The 18,124-nt window shown below is 33.7% G+C and overlaps 1 protein-coding gene across 1 annotated transcript; it reads left to right on the forward strand.

Moving 5' to 3' along the window:
• The first annotated feature begins 5,370 nt into the window (after positions 1–5,370).
• On the forward strand, positions 5,371–12,969 carry LOC111641732 (nicotinamide N-methyltransferase-like). Its single transcript, XM_023387939.1, has 4 exons — positions 5,371–5,471; positions 8,123–8,300; positions 9,992–10,199; positions 11,870–12,969. Exons 2-4 carry the CDS (start codon positions 8,153–8,155, stop codon positions 12,300–12,302), a joined length of 789 nt encoding a protein of 262 aa, XP_023243707.1. The 5' UTR covers positions 5,371–5,471; positions 8,123–8,152; the 3' UTR covers positions 12,303–12,969.
• The last annotated feature ends 5,155 nt before the right edge of the window (positions 12,970–18,124 follow it).

The following is an 18,124-nucleotide window of genomic DNA, read 5'->3' on the forward strand; positions in this document are numbered from 1 at the left end:
TGGATTGAAACGTTCGGCAAAGAGCCTTTCTGGCAAGCTCAGCATAGGTAATCGTAGTTAAACAGGGGGCGGCATAATCGGTATTGCACACGGGCGTTCAAACAGCTAGCGGCGCCCCTGGGTGGGAAGATAGAATCATGCGTGTCTCCAGTAGGGTCAGACTTAATAACGATTTTACTTGTTATTAGTATTTACAATTTTTTATAAAAGTCATCTCTACCCTGAAAATTGAGCTTTTTGCCATGTTATGATAGTTAAAAGTATAAAAATCTTTTTAATAAAATATGATAACAAATGGCGCTACCAAATGTTGCCTGGATTGTTAAGCAACTCGTTGATGTTTTTTAAAATCATTTTATCTCTAATATAAATGCATTTTGTATCACATCCGTATTATTGAATCCTCTTCAGTATTATTTTCAATTAGTCGTGTAAAAAACGCATTTTCAAGTGATGTTCGAATGAGTTCATATTCTCCTATTAGTGAGATACATCCGATGACTACTGTATAGTTACACATGTAACTGACGTAACTATTAAATGATATTTGAAGGCTTTGACAACTAATCACTAGTGAAATTCTTCTGATGGCTATAGCGCTTATACAGTAGAACCTCGAAAACTCGGCTCTCGATAACCCGGAACTCCGGATAACTCGGCCACACCCTGGCAGGGCAAAAAAATCCTTAGTTAATTAATTTTCATTATAGACAGCTTTATAAAAGTATAAAAGCTCTCATAAAGTATTTTTCTGAGGTCTGTCTTATCAGGTAAATTACTGTACACAGTGTATTCATTAATTTTCATTTTCATGTAGTAAAGGGTCTATGCCTTCATAAAGTACGTACTTTTCCTTTGTTTAAGGGTATTTGGGCAGTTTATTCTCTGTTGTATTTTCCAGCAAACAATACATACAAGTACAGTACACTATTTTCTGAGGAAACACGCATACTTATCCTTTTTTAACCGCATTCCCGATAACCCGGCATTCTCACAAACTCGGCCACCCTTCGGTCCGCGTTAGGCCGAGTTTTCGAGTTTCTACTGTATAACCAGACTCAATTGACAGTTCATTTTATAAGAACAATAGGACATATAGGACCTAGTAACGTATATATATAGTAATATAGCTATCACCAGCAGTTAAATGTTAATACGGTTGAAAATTCTTGAGAATATGTAGGATATATGATTATATACTGTATACATACTGTAGTCATCAGACGTATCCCACTAATAAATAAATGTGAACTTATTTGAACATTACTCGATAATGCGTTCTTTACGCCAGTAATTGAATGTAATACTGAACAGGAATTACTAAGACGGTACGATTTGAAATAAATTTATATTAGACAGAGAATAATAAAAAATGTGTCAATGATAGATGGTTACGTGGTTTGCTGCAGTTCTAGACAATTGACATTTGGAATAAAAATTCTGTACGAAAATCACTTTTTTGCTTTACGAATTAAAACAAAACAAAGAAAGAAAATCTTAATTATTTATTGTGACATCGTCATAATTCCGAGCTTAGTTTGACTCGGAAAAACTGGTAGTTTGGCCTCATTAATTTAAAAATTAATGAAGCCAAACTACCAGTTTTTCGAGAACTTCGGTCTTGATCTTGTTCCATTCACCGAATAAAGTCGTCCAGTAAACTTACAGGCTTTTCCTCTTAGATTTTAGGATTCTTCGGAAGATGTTCGGTGGGATTCAAATCATTACTTTGGATTCGTCGAACGCCAAAAATGCTTGACAAGTTTGGACGAATGCTTCGAGTTGTTGTTATGTTGAAACGCAAAATCGTTGTTGAAGCCCATATCTTCCGCTGATGATTGTTTTTTGACATTGCAATATACATTTTCGCAACCATGCAACCGCTGATTTCCGCCAGGCGGCAAGTCTACGACGAGAGAAACACTTTGTACCATCATATATTGGAAATGCTTTACAGTCCCAATGCAGTTAGCAGGTTTGTAGGCAGTATTCTTCATCCCCCATACAATTAGGCACCGTCTTGAGCCCGCAAGCTCAAATTTCGATTCGTCGCACTTAATCACGTTATTCCAAAACTCTGTGGATTTTTTAAATGATCCTTTGTAAAGGCTAGCCTCTTCGCAATGTTCACCTTCGAAATGAACAGAATACGACACGCGATACATCCTTTAAAACCAACCTCATTCTCGTAACGCTGTGCATCGTGGCCAGATAGAACGATGAAGATTTTGAACAGTGCCGAACTTCTCCATCTTTATAACCTTGCGAACGTTTTCAAAGGATAAATTTTCCTTTCTCTTGTAATTGCTCCGATGCTTTTACCAACTTTTTGTGTTGGTGATCGTTTTGATCACCAACACAAAAAGTTCTCCAGATTTTGGCATCTCGCGGTTTGATTATTCTACCCAAACTTGTCCAACACGGGATAACTTTACTGAAAATTCGCCTATTCGCTTTCTAGCAGTGTTAAAACGACTTTGACTGATCAAGTAGATTCTTTTTCGAATTTGAATGACGAATTATGGATGTGACTACTTACTTTTGAACAGGTCGTTTTAAAATAGGCATTGTTCTCCAAATTTTACTTGCCAAAAACCAACATAATGGGTATTATGGTGTTCTAAGTATTTGCGTAGTTTGACACGCAGCTGTTGGTAAATTCACATCGGCAGGTAACTCAAAAAACGCGTTTAGTATTAGCATTTGCCATTATTTTTACCGGAGCACTTAATTTTGATTGCCTACTTTTGATTGTACACATTTTATCACAATGCACTAAAGATGAATAAATCAGCGAATTTTAATATTTACAATATTAATATTAGCATAATAAATAATTTTTCGTNTTTTTCGAATTTGAATGACGAATTATGGATGTGACTACTTACTTTTGAACAGGTCGTTTTAAAATAGGCATTGTTCTCCAAATTTTACTTGTCAAAAACCAACATAATGGATATTATGGTGTTGTTCTAAGTATTTGCGTAGTTTGACACGCAGCTGTTGGTAAATTTGCATTGGCAGGTAACTCAAAAAACCGCGTTTAGTATTAGCATTTGCCATTATTTTCACTCGAGCACTTACTTTTGATTGCCTACTTTTGATTGTACACATTTTATCACAATGCACTAAAGATGAATAAATCAGCGAATTTTAATATTTACAATATTAATATTAGCATAATAAATAAGTCTATGCCTTCATAAAGTACGTACTTTTCCTTTGTTTAAGGGTATTTGGGCAGTTTATTCTCTGTTGTATTTTCCAGCAAACAATACATACAAGTACAGTACACTATTTTCTGAGGAAACACGCATACTTATCCTTTTTTAACCGCATTCCCGATAACCCGGCATTCTCACAAACTCGGCCACCCTTCGGTCCGCGTTAGGCCGAGTTTTCGAGTTTCTACTGTATAACCAGACTCAATTGACAGTTCATTTTATAAGAACAATAGGACATATAGGACCTAGTAACGTATATATATAGTAATATAGCTATCACCAGCAGTTAAATGTTAATACGGTTGAAAATTCTTGAGAATATGTAGGATATATGATTATATACTGTATACATACTGTAGTCATCAGACGTATCCCACTAATAAATAAATGTGAACTTATTTGAACATTACTCGATAATGCGTTCTTTACGCCAGTAATTGAATGTAATACTGAACAGGAATTACTAAGACGGTACGATTTGAAATAAATTTATATTAGACAGAGAATAATAAAAAAATGTGTCAATGATAGATGGTTACGTGGTTTGCTGCAGTTCTAGACAATTGACATTTGGAATAAAAATTCTGTACGAAAATCACTTTTTTGCTTTACGAATTAAAACAAAACAAAGAAAGAAAATCTTAATTATTTATTGTGACATCGTCATAATTCCGAGCTTAGTTTGACTCGGAAAAACTGGTAGTTTGGCCTCATTAATTTAAAAATTAATGAAGCCAAACTACCAGTTTTTCGAGAACTTCGGTCTTGATCTTGTTCCATTCACCGAATAAAGTCGTCCAGTAAACTTACAGGCTTTTCCTCTTAGATTTTAGGATTCTTCGGAAGATGTTCGGTGGGATTCAAATCATTACTTTGGATTCGTCGAACGCCAAAAATGCTTGACAAGTTTGGACGAATGCTTCGAGTTGTTGTTATGTTGAAACGCAAAATCGTTGTTGAAGCCCATATCTTCCGCTGATGATTGTTTTTTGACATTGCAATATACATTTTCGCAACCATGCAACCGCTGATTTCCGCCAGGCGGCAAGTCTACGACGAGAGAAACACTTTGTACCATCATATATTGGAAATGCTTTACAGTCCCAATGCAGTTAGCAGGTTTGTAGGCAGTATTCTTCATCCCCCATACAATTAGGCACCGTCTTGAGCCCGCAAGCTCAAATTTCGATTCGTCGCACTTAATCACGTTATTCCAAAACTCTGTGGATTTTTTAAATGATCCTTTGTAAAGGCTAGCCTCTTCGCAATGTTCACCTTCGAAATGAACAGAATACGACACGCGATACATCCTTTAAAACCAACCTCATTCTCGTAACGCTGTGCATCGTGGCCAGATAGAACGATGAAGATTTTGAACAGTGCCGAACTTCTCCATCTTTATAACCTTGCGAACGTTTTCAAAGGATAAATTTTCCTTTCTCTTGTAATTGCTCCGATGCTTTTACCAACTTTTTGTGTTGGTGATCGTTTTGATCACCAACACAAAAAGTTCTCCAGATTTTGGCATCTCGCGGTTTGATTATTCTACCCAAACTTGTCCAACACGGGATAACTTTACTGAAAATTCGCCTATTCGCTTTCTAGCAGTGTTAAAACGACTTTGACTGATCAAGTAGATTCTTTTTCGAATTTGAATGACGAATTATGGATGTGACTACTTACTTTTGAACAGGTCGTTTTAAAATAGGCATTGTTCTCCAAATTTTACTTGCCAAAAACCAACATAATGGGTATTATGGTGTTCTAAGTATTTGCGTAGTTTGACACGCAGCTGTTGGTAAATTCACATCGGCAGGTAACTCAAAAAACGCGTTTAGTATTAGCATTTGCCATTATTTTTACCGGAGCACTTAATTTTGATTGCCTACTTTTGATTGTACACATTTTATCACAATGCACTAAAGATGAATAAATCAGCGAATTTTAATATTTACAATATTAATATTAGCATAATAAATAATTTTTCGTGGTCAAATTTTTAAAATTATTACTCATCTATTAGAAATCTTAGTATTTAGCACCCAGGAGATATTTTATCTGTCTATCCTCCCTCGCTACGCCTCTTTAAACCTGATAAGATGAAGACAAGTAGATAATTCTTGAACTTTCATTTCAAAATCGAAAACTGATATTAATTATAATATAATAATATTACTATATTGCTTACGTAATTTGTTGACTTGAAATTCAATCTAGAAACGTTTGTTAATACTTCTCCAGTCTCAAGTAAGTTGAAAACTTTCAATAATGTAAAATTAGAGTTTTCTGATATAAATCTATTAAATATAAATTCGAAATATATCAGTATGTTCTATATATTAATAATTAAAAATTAATTTATATTTCGAGGCAGCAGGTAACTTTTTGAACCTTATATACAGACATAATTCTTATTTGTACTTATTTTGGCATATACTTTATTTGATCTTTGTGTACAACTAAAATTCATAAATTAAGTCATAAATTAAGTAATTTATACATCGTCTTTACAATTTATCGAAAAAATCTCGGGAAGATTTGATCAATAGAACTGACTGTTACTTATAATAAGCTCAAAAATAATTGAAAAATTTGCACTACCGAGAAAAGACCGTAAACGATTAACTATATTTTTGTTATTAAGATTAGTCAGTACTAAATATAGTAATTACATGAGTAGGCCTATAACTTATAACTTATTCGTGTCTCACTAAGGGATATGAATGAGAGAGAGTAGTTGATGGAATATTGTACTCCTGTAAATGAGATGGTGTGGGTTGCGAGGCCAGTTGTACCCTTCAAAAATAGCAGCTCTTATTAAACTATCCTTAATGTGATTATACTTTACCTATTGCGGCGAAAAACCAAGTGAAGTGGTGTTTGGTCTTCCCGAATACCGCAATCGCATTGTGGATTGTCCCTGAGATTAAATCTATGCAAGTATTGCTTAAAGTTGCCGTGGTCTATAAGTAGCTGAGTCAGGATGTAACTGAGTTAAAAGTGGCAAAGAGTCGCAGTAGTGTTACCCTTGGGGATGAAAGTGTTGGTGAGCCTACCAGCAGTCTTGCCAGAGAATGAAGATTTGCTTCTTGACGTGATTGTTGATGTACGAGGTAGGAATGTAACTGAATGTACTAGTGACTGAAGACCAGTGGCGTAGCGTGGGTGTCAGCCGCCCGGGGCGGAGGAAAATTTCGCCCCCTTATTTAGGTATCTCAATTTAAAAGACCAAAATTCAGTTTCGTCACAGAATAAGTAATATAAAATTCCGTGCTAGTGTTGCCACCTTATTAAAATCGCTGACCCGGACGGCAGGTGAGGTTTGTTCGAATAGAAGTTCCTGACGCACGCGTATGCGAAGAATAATGTGCAGTGCATGCTGGTTCTAAATCAGTTACAGTTAGCGACTAGGGAGACTTGGATAGGAGTAATGCGAGTGACCTAGCTGTATTGGATATTGGAGGTGTATATATATACGAATAAATCGTACAAGCAAAAACAAAAAAAGAAAGGTCAACAGGTCGCGCACGATATCCCCGGACGTCGAGTCGATTCCTACACTATCCGGATGGACGGTAACATTATTCCCTGCTCATTTCAATCGGTCCGAGTCGTAGGTGGACGAAAATATGAAATAAAATAGTTTAAATTCTTACAAGATATTATTATTATTTATTGTGAAATTTTGCCGCCCCCTAAAAAGTGCCGCCTGGGGCGGGTCGCCCTGCCGTCCCACTACGCTACGCTACTGCTGAAGACTTTGTAGCTTGTTTGGGTAGACGGTCAGCGGTCTCATTGCCAAGAATCCCGCATGACCCGTGATCCATTGGAAATCTATTCTAATGTTGTCTAAGTGTCTGAGAATGTGGTGTATGAGATGGACGAGTTTAAAACGACTATCAGACTTGACAATCCTGTGTAAAGCTACTCTACTGTCAGAATAAATGCGATAGTGTAAATAGTGTCTTTTGTCCTTCTTACACTTTTTTTTTTTTTTAGCTCTTTCCGCCCTGTGGGAACTAAGAGGGCCTCTTTTTGCAAGCCTATTATGGGTTCGGCCAGGCCCATAATGAGGCTGCCGGGTGGTAAAGGACGGGGCCCGACATATCCGAACGGACTACCACCGAAAAATTCCTGGGGATTGGAAAATTCCTTCGAATTCAAACCCGGGTCCCCCAGAGCGGTAGGCTGCCACCTTGACCGCTCGGCCATCCGGCCGCATCCTTCCTACACCTAATGTGAATAGTATTCCTACGGCTGGTAGGAATACTAATTTCACTTTCCTCGATATTACATGGTTTTGGAATTGCGACATCTGCTTAACTCCCGACGGGTTGCTTCCACATATACATTTGGGTTAAAATTAAGTTATAAAGCATAAAACTAATGAAAAACCTCACGTCTTTTTTTCTTCCGAATTCCGTATTAAATCAGAGACCAAGACTTTAAAACAGCTATTTTTATTCTTTCTTTTTTTTATATATCATGCATTGAAAATCTCTTTTTTAATTCGATTTTTATCAATTTTTTGAAAGGCTTCTTTAAAATAAACGATTTACATTTGGATTTATAGAACTGCAATTATACTTATATGCCACATTTTTCTTTTCCTAATTTATTGTAGTTATTGTCATATTTTTATTTATTGTATTCTGTTCTGGCACCAGATTACAAGATTTGAATTTGATTTGAACTTACGAAAAGAGAGATTTCTTCGCTGCACAATCGACCTAAACCATTAAAGTAGATACTATCATAATTGCATAAATCAATTTAATGCTTTTTGTATAGTTATTGTGTTTATTATTATACTGTATTTATATATAGGTTTATATTGTTTTTTTACTTGCTGTTGTTATAATGATATTTATTTAATGCAGACTTACTCTTTAATTTAGACTCGCTTGTGCACATTATAAACAGCAGTAATGGAAATTGACTCTGGTGATAAATATGCTTTCTCCAAATTGTACAAAGATCGAAATTTTACCGACAATTATCGAAGTAATGTTCTCAATAAAGTGATAGAAATGGAAGAATTTGCTTCATTTTGTCTGCATCAAATATTTCGCGATGGTAAGTTTTAATTTAAATAACAATTCACGCTGGTAAATATTTCTCTAATAAAATCACTTAAATCTATTAGACAAAGAAAAAAATCACGAAATCAAAAATTCTATTATTAAATAATAAATTAACATAATATAACCACAAAGATAAAAACGAATAGTAACATATATTTATGTTTAATTGATTACAGTTATACCCCGAACTTACGTGATAGGTGGGACCGAGCGATAACCGCGTAAGTCGAATTCACGTAAGTCGGGGTATAATTTCGCAATTTGTGTAAAATCCAAGTCGGATGTATGTAAGCTAATAAATGTTCTCGTTAATCTTATCTCGTCTTTTGATTCGTTCACGGTTACAAGAAATCACCACATAAAGTCTCTCAAGTCTCCATAGATATAACAAACACTGAAATAAATAACACAAAATAAATTGTAGCTATGCGTTGATTCCGCGTGACACGTCCAAACATGTAAGCTGAACAATAGTGTGGGGGAAGTGAGTAATCAAGAGTTGCATGGTGCTCAAGCAAAAGACGAATCGGCGAGATTTGAAAATCGCGTAACTCCAGGTTTGCGTAAGTCAGGGTAGCGTAAGTCAAGGTATTACTGTATTCCTATTAGAAACAATAAAATCAGTGCTAGGCACACCTAATTTTGAGGATTTGATTTTATAGCCTAAAAATGCATTATTGTTGATAGCATATAGATAAAACCCAAAAATAAAATGTGTGTCTTAGTTTTTGATGACATGTGTAAGAATTATCAAAATCAAAAGGGACAGTTAAGTAATGTTTGAGGCCATCAAGGATGAGAGGAAGATGAGGATTTTTCTCCACATTCAGAGAAAACTTCAGCACCCATATTACATTCTATTCAGATAAATCAATGTTATTTTACTAAAAAAAAATAATAAAAGCTTTAAAGCTACTTTTTATTAATAAACAAACACTGTGTATTTCATTTATTCAAAAAACAATGGCAAAAGGATCCACTACCCCAAGGTCCCAGACACTCTCTCAACAGTCCTGATGATGTTCCTAGTAAGTCTTACATGCTAAATAAAATTTAGGTGTGACAAAATGAGAATATTTTAATTTTAAATTAATAACTGCACTGAAAACATTTATTATGAAAGCTATCTATTTAAAAATGTATGTTGCTTATTAAAAGTTACTTTACTTACCATTATGACTTCCAATTTTAGCAACATTGCTTTTCAGTGCAATTCCAGAACTTCCTTCAGATGACAGTGGTTGAGCAATACAACGTATCATAAACTTTGGTCCAAAATAAATAGTATCCAATATCTAATATAAACAATTATTTGCTTTAATTGTATAAAAATTAAATCTGTAATCTCTATATTAAATCATAATATATTATTAAATTAATTCAAAAATTCATGATAAACAACAGTATCAAAATATAAAATTTTTAAACATGTTAATTTGTTAAGCATTCTTAATGCACAATATAACCTCAATTATCCAAACCCTAATTAGTATAGGTTCTGTATTATATGAGGTAAATCTATAAGTTATACTAGTTTTCTTATGTTGTAATTCATAAAAGAAAGCTTAAAATAATAACATGTATTACAAAATTATCTGTTTCTGTTGTGGGAATTGCCTATGAGGTTAGNGTGTTTTGACTCATTTTGAGAACTAAAGTAAATCTTTCTTTTCATTCTAACAGAAGCCTTTCGAGGCAAGAGAATTCTTGACGTAGGATGTGGCCCGACTGTTCACAGAATGGCAGCACCGAGTAAATATTTCTCGGAAATTGTTTTATCTGATTATACGGAGCACAACCGTGAAGCTATTCAAGAATGGTTAAAAAACGAAACATCGTCGAAAGATTGGGATACTTTGATGCGAACGGAAGCATTACTTGAAGGATATGGGTATGTTTTACGAAATTAATTTATTACGAATAAAATTTATTAAGTACAGTAAAACTTCTCTAAGTCGAAGCTCTAAGGGGCAGGAAAAATCTTGTTATAGATTATTCAAGTTAGAGAATAATAGAGTAAAAAAATTGTCGATTCTGAGTAGATTTGTATTTTTGCCTTTCTTGCATTATGTAAAAAATCTTTGCTAGTTTTTTCTTTTTAAACAGTCAGTGTAACGCCTTTCGGCAAAATGTTCAATATAACTAATGAAATCGAACAGTTTTACAGGTATATTTTGTTGAGATAAAGCCAGAGGACCTCTCGTTTTGGATTGAAACGTTGTCTGCAAATTGGTGTTGAAGAGTAGACAACTAAATGTTTGAACATTTCATGGAAATCCGAAAATTAGGATCACTTTAGATAGAATAAATATTAAAATTCGAGTCGAGGAAGTTAAAATTAACATAAATCGGCGTCGGGTAGCCACGAAAACCTTCGAGTTGGAGAAAATTCGAGTTAAAAAATTCATGTTGGAGACGTTAAATCCCTTTGCTCTTTCATCGAGATCTACCGAGTGCTTCAGTTTCTTCGAGTTAAAAAAATATTTGAGTTAAAGAAGTTTTACTACATATAAAAAAAAGCAATTGCATCATAATTGTGACCGTAGGGTCGGTATCTCTTCGATACCACGTCAGGATGACACCACTGTATCCTCAGGTCGATACAGAGACCCACAAGTTTGCGCAAGCGGTTACGTATGAGGTTTGGACCCGGAATGGAGTGAACGGAGAGAAGAGCGGAAGAAACTGCACCCAAAGATGTTTTAAACATAAATAACCGTTTATTTATTTTAAATCTAAGTTAGTTATACATCAGAATTTAAGGTTACAAAGTTAGTATATGTCTAAAGATAAGTTACATGAATCGCGTTCGGCATTGGTCTTTTCCTCATTTCCGGTTTCTAGTTATAATCGAGTTCGCGATTAGTTTACGCGGAGAGAGAGAGAGCGTACAATAATGCGCGGCCAGGATAAATACCTTAATTTATACTGGGTTTCGAGTAATAAAGTTCCCAAATCCTTGGTTTTCCGAAGTAGCACTCTGGAAGTTCGTTGACGTTCCAAAGTTCAGTCGGCGAGGAAATAAACATATAGGTACAGTTTCTCGAAGTTGATCTCGGCGGGAGGTGGACGTGTCGCACACACACACAATCAATTCATAACTTCCACCGATCTTACTCATAGTGCCTATCCTTTTTATATGAAGTCCTCTTTTCGGGCCTTTCCCCGATTTCGTCAGGGATGACGATCTCCTTGGACCAATGAGGTGACGGGTGACACAATCGTGACACAGAGATGTACTCACCTCAACAAGGAACCCGACTCGTGGGAATCGAGGTTTAACCAGATTTTATCGATTTTACTTTTCCCTTTTCTCTTTTAATTTTTTTTATCTAATTCGTTCCGTATTTATAAAGTTGCATTAAAAGTTTAATTAAAATTTATAAAAGATTAAATTTATAACACGAAATTTCTTATCCTCACAAAATCATAATAGTTTATTTTTTGTGACAATAAAGTAATTTACATTATAACGTTTGCATACTTATTTAATAACTTATATGTTTATTCCTAATACTTATTATAATTCACTTATTTAACTTGAATTATTTATTTGAACAGAAACGTCGAAGAAGGAATAAACGAAATTAAACTTCGATTGCGACAAAAAATAAAAGAAGTAATTCCTTGCGATATCTTGCAGAAAGACATCATTTTCTCGGACGTGGGAAAGTTTGACGTGTTGTTTACCTCTTTGTGCTTAGAAGGGGCTTGCGCCACTTTAGAAGATTATAAAACCGCCGTTAAAAACTTCGGAAATTATATTTTGCCGAATGGAGGATTTGTAATGGTGTCCGTATTGGAATGTTCTTATTATTACTTAGGAAACAATGAAAAACTTCCATCTCTTTTTGTAACTCGAGAGTTTGTAAATGAAACATTAAAGGAAGCCGGATTCGTTAAAAAACATTGCTTTTTTATGGAAAATGATCAACAACATCCGGTTGCTAAATTTAGCGGTTACTTAATATCATCGGCTATTAAATCAGTTTAACAAATTATATACGTTGTTTTACACTAAATCGCTTTATTATAATTACAGTTGAATGCAACTTTGAACTGTAGGATTATATGAATGTACTGTACAGTACATGCTTCGGTTTCGATATTAATAACATATTGTATTTGATTCTACATTATGTCTAAAGATAAAAACTTAAGAAGCATAAAATAAAATATTTGTGTTACGAGCGATATTATTATTATATCATACAGTTTTGTATAATGTGCTTTACAAATCATGACATATAGATATAAGACAAGTATAAAATTAATAAGTCTATTCTGTTAATAATTTTATTATCTTTAAAGAATGTTAGATGGATATCTTATATAATTGGAGATTAAAATAAAGAGTAATTTAAAAATTAGAATTAAGTTACTATTATTCTATTTAAGACCTATTATTTCTTTTTTGGTGATTCTAGTTATGTTTTTAGAATAATATTTAGTATTTTTTTCTAAGCACTTTTAACTCTCTCTTTAAACATTATTGACTATATGAAAATTTATTTTGCCAAAAATTAAATTTCGACATTTGTCTTGACATTTGTTGTTATTAAAATTCGGATATCGGTAAAAAATATTGCCAAAGTATACAGTACAGTAGAACCTCGAAAACTCGGCTCTCGATAACCCGGAACTCCGGATAACTCGGCCACACCCTGGCAGGGCAAAAAAATCCTTAGTTAATTAATTTTCATTATAGACAGCTTTATAAAAGTATAAAAGCTCTCAGAAAGTATTTTTCTGAGGTCTGTCTTATCAGGTAACTTACTGTACACAGTGTATTCATTAATTTTCATGTAGTAAAGGTTCTATGCCTTCATAAAGGACGTACTTTTCCTTTGTTTAAGGGTATTTGGGCAGTTTATTCTCTGTTATATTCTCAAGTAAACAATACATACAAGTCAGTACAGTATTTTCTGAGGAAACACTCGTACTTATTTTTTTAAACCCCATTCCCGATAACCCGGCATTTTCACAAACTCGGCCACCCTTCGGTCCACATTACGCCGAGTTTTCGAGGTTCTACTGTATTACGATTTGTACAAGGATCTGAGTAATAAACACAGATGAACACATCAAATATGCAAAATATGCTTAAAAAAGAAATATCGTAATCTAAAAAATAAAAATAAACTTTGTATATTATAATTAACTATTTGTAAACCTCGAAGTTTTAGTAAATTAAAATTTTGAAAAATACACGTAAGGAATATATTTTTGAATTGATTGTTCTTATAAATGAGTGTTTAAAATAGATGGGTAATGCCCGCAATTGATTAGGGGGTCATTTGGGAAGACAGAAAATTTGCAAAAGTGCCGAGTGATCTAATTTATTTTATAAAATTACAATTAAAGCTTAATGCGCGAATAGACTTACAGCATATTGACACTTCGATACCTACACCGCAGACGTACCCTGACACTTTTGTTGGGCATGCCTCATCTTGTTCTTTTATGTAGAATTTTTCTTATTAGCATATATATTGCCAGAATTCGGTAGATAAATTCGAGACTTTTCAATTGAATATCTTTTGAATATCTTTTAAAGATATCTTAATTATTTATACGTGGACCAAAACGACATTAACATTTTAAAAAATCCAGCAACATAAGCTTAACTTTCCATGCAACAATTTGGTGGAATCATCTCTTAACATATTTTATCAAAAACATTATATATATTTTAACTATTATAAAATGACAAAAAGCTTAATTTTGAGAGTGGGAATGTGTTTTATAAAAAATTGTAAATGCTAATAACGAGTATAATCTCATTAAGTCTGATTCTAGTGAAGATACACCCGACCATTTTCATCTCCACATCCCATCGAACTTTAATCACCAAAATTTAACAGTATCAGTCCACCTAATAAGAAAACCCCCGTGCAAAATTTCAGAAATTTTCGACAAAAAGCATAGATGTTAAGCTTTCAATGAGGATTAACGAAATTGTGTCTCCCCACACTAACATCCCTACATACAGGAATTATTCCCGAATTTTTTTCGCATTTCTTGACATTTCAAAGTCCTCTGAGTCCAAAAATGTAGAAATCTTAGGGAATCATTTTTTGCCCGATCGCCATATCCTTATTCGAAGGTTTCATATTTCGTATTTCCTTCGATTGTTTTAAATTTCCTCCTTAGACAAAAATTAACTGTCGGCTTTCTCACATATTTGCGATCATTTCGCGGGTCAACGAGAAAGGGGAGGACTCGTTGACCGTTAAGTCCGTAAGAAACGAATGGTAAAAGGGAAAGTTTCTAGCCGTATCTTCGTTAAACTTTTATAGAAAGACAGCCCCTGTATTCTCACACTTTTAAATATTCTCGTTAGGTATTTGATTCATGATCTCAAATATTGTAAAAAATAGTCGATCAGTTGATTATCTTTTAAAATCCCATTTATATTATTATATATATATNATATCGGTGAAAAATATTGCCAAAGTATATTACGATTTGTACAAGGATCTGAGTAATAAACACAGACGAACACATCAAATATGCAAAATATGCTTAAAAAAGAAATATTATAACCTAAAAAATAAAAATAAAGTTTGTGTATTATAATTAACTGTTTGTAAACCTCGAAGTTTTAGTAAATTAAAATTTTGAAAAATACACGTAAGGAATATATTTTTGAATTGATTGTTCTTATAAATGAGTGTTTGAAATAGATGGGTAATGCCCGCAATTGATTAGGGGGTCGTTGAGAAGACAGAAAGTTTACAAAAGTGCCGAGTGATCTAATTTATTTTATAAAATTACAATTAAAGCTTAATGCACGAATAGACTTACAGCGTATTGACACTTCGATACCTACACCGCAGACGTACCCGGACATTTTTGTTGGGGCATGCTTCATCTTGTTCTTTTATATAGAATTTTTCTTATTAGCATTTTCTTATTCGACACTTTTTAATTGAATATCTTTTAAAAATATCTTAATTATTTACACGTGGGCCAGAACGACATTAACATTTTAAAAAATCCTGCAACGTAAGCTTAACTTTTCCGGCAACAATTTGGTGGAATCATCTCTTAACGTATTTTATCAAAAACATTATATATTTTAACTATTATAAAATGACAAAAAGCTTAATTTTGAGAGTGGGGATGTGTTTTATAAAAAATTGTAAATGCTAATAACGAGTATAATCTCGTTAAGTCTGATTCTAGTGAAGATACACCCGACCCTTTTCATATCCACATCCCATCGAACTTTAATCACCAAAATTTAACCGTATCAGTCCATTTAATAAGAAAACTCCCGTGCAAAATTTCAAAAATTTTCGACCAAAAGCATAGATGTTAAGCTTTCAATGAGGATGAACGAAATTATGTCCTCCACAATAACATCCATTCATACAGGAATTACTCCCGAACTTTTTTTCTTATTTCTTGACATTTCAAAGTCCTCTGAGTCCAAAAAATGTAGAAATTTTAGGGAATCATTTTTTGCCCGATCGCCATACCTTATTCGAAGGTTTCGTATTTCCTTCGATTGTTTTAAATTTCCTTCTTAGACAAAACTTAAGTGTCGGCTTTCTCACATATTTGCGATCATTTCGCGGGTCAACGAGAAGGGGGGGACTCGTTGACCGTTAAGTCCGTGAGAAACGGATGGTAAAAGAGAAAGTTTCTAGCAGTATTTTTTCGTTAAACTTTTATAGAAAGACAGCCCCTGTATTCTCACACTTTCAAATATTCTCGTTAGATATTTGATTCATGATCTCAGATATTGTAAAAAATAGTCAATCAGTCGATTATCTTTTAAAATTCCATTTATATTATTATATATATATATATAGCATTTATAGTTGCATATGTTATTATTATTATNTCATCATTTGCCTCCTTCGCCACCGCCCACATACGCGGTTCCCCTTAGGCTCATTCTGACGTGAGATAGACTTTTTCCCCCTCAACGTCCGCAAACCTTACACATGGTCTTGTGATACAAATAGGTTTGATTAAAAAAAATAACGAACTGCATTTTTATTACGAAAATCACACAAACTATTTAAAGTATATATTAAAGTAACTATTTTTTCATTCTTGTCGTGGATTCGACCAGACAGTCGGCTCAATGGAGTGGACCCGCTAGTGATGGACAGAACGTGATGTATTCGAAACACGACTACGAAAAATACCTCTGGCATTTCGATCTTCCCGGATTCGATCCTGGATTCTCAGAACTGTAGGTTAACGCCTTAATTACTTTGGCTATCCTCACATTAAAGAATTGGGAGATTTTCGATTAAAAATCTGTAGATTATAAAATAGTTACTAATGGTAATTNGTTTTTCGTACTTTAAAATTTGAAGTGACTTTCTTTTACCGTGTTTCTACACTTTTTGCCTTATGGACGGTAAGAGACGTATTTTTTCATTCATGTCGCGGATTCGACCAGACAGTCGGCTCAATAGAGAGGACCCGCTAGTGATGGACAGAACCTGATGTATTCGGGACACGGCCACGAAAAACACCTCTGACATTGCGATCTTCCCGGATTCGATCCTAGATTCTCAGAACTGTAGGTTAACGCCTTAATTACTTTGGCTATCCTCACGTTAAAGAATTGGGAGATTTTCGATTAAAAATCTGTAGATTATAAAATAGTTATTAATGGTAATTGTTTTAATAACGATAAACCAAAATACATTATTAAATTATGCATTAATTCGAAGTTTTAATATTAGAAATAAACCGTTTTTATCGAAATTCGAGAAATAAGATATATTTGAATTTGAAAAGTTATACGGGTATCCAATTCCCGGATTCAATTTGATCGTCTTAATCGTCGTTCAACAACTTTAGCCAATCTCGAAAAACCAGTGTTGATTCTTTCTTTAAGCCATTATAACATGGAAAGTATACATTTGGAAACCCAAACAGATAAAAGAATTGGGAAAAGAATGACAAACCCAAACAGATAAAACAGTGAAATAAATGAGATAAAATGAGGATTTTACCATTTAATACACCTCTCGATTATGTATCAAATGGCAAGTTTTGTGACCGTTGAAATTTGTAAGATTTGTTTAATGCAAAGTGACAAATCGAAACTTTGTATTAACGGAATTTGACCGTCGTAAAATTTTTTAAATTTAATCTATCTTCCTGTTTTCTGTATGTCATTGTTGACAACTACAATACAGTCTTCATTTTTTGCATTTGTTTTAAAGAAAAATGGCACTTAAGAGATAAGAAAAATATTTAAAATCTTGTTTTCGAACAATAAATGATAAATCAACAAAATTTACGATATAAGCATATGTATAGGGGAGACCGGGGCAAGATCGGCATGTTAAGCTTTACTTAAATTTTGTGTAATAAATACTGCTGTAAACTGAAAAAAAAAGCTTTGCGTATTGTCTATTGGAATGTTACCTTACTATAGAACATGTTAAAATCAGTTTGGAAATGATAATAATTAAAATAATTACAACTTCTCTCTTCTTGTAAAGTTGTAATTATTTTAATTATTTTTATTAAAGTTGCCCCTGATATAGGGGCAACAGTAATGGGGCAAGATAGGCACGTATATAAAATTATGCTTTCAACAATGTATAAGTTGGAATTCACTATTAAAACAAAGAAATACAAATCCAACATTCATTTAATACTATTACTACGAAATGCAAGTTCAAAGACATATATACATGAATAACAAATGCAAACATGTTTTCATTTATCATCTGTTTGATTTTTATCCTTTGCTTCTAATGTGGCTTTATGTTGCCGATCTTACCCCGCTAGTCATGATTTCGAAACATTAAGTACAACCCTGAGAACAGAATGCCA

Source organism: Centruroides sculpturatus, unplaced genomic scaffold (genome assembly GCF_000671375.1).
Source record: "Centruroides sculpturatus isolate CEXI.00-Female unplaced genomic scaffold, Cexi_2.0 scaffold1488, whole genome shotgun sequence".
Classification (NCBI taxonomy): domain Eukaryota; kingdom Metazoa; phylum Arthropoda; class Arachnida; order Scorpiones; family Buthidae; genus Centruroides; species Centruroides sculpturatus.

What these genes read in the sequence shown, in the direction of transcription:
- LOC111641732 (XM_023387939.1), top strand. Translation starts at nt 8,153, where the DNA reads ATGGAAATTGACTCTGGTGATAAATATGCTTTCTCCAAATTGTACAAA. An exon ending in GCATCAAATATTTCGCGATG is followed by an intron (nt 8,301 to 9,991) that starts GTAAGTTTTAAT and finishes TCATTCTAACAG; the next exon opens with AAGCCTTTCGAGGCAAGAGA. An exon ending in GCATTACTTGAAGGATATGG is followed by an intron (nt 10,200 to 11,869) that starts GTATGTTTTACG and finishes TTATTTGAACAG; the next exon opens with AAACGTCGAAGAAGGAATAA.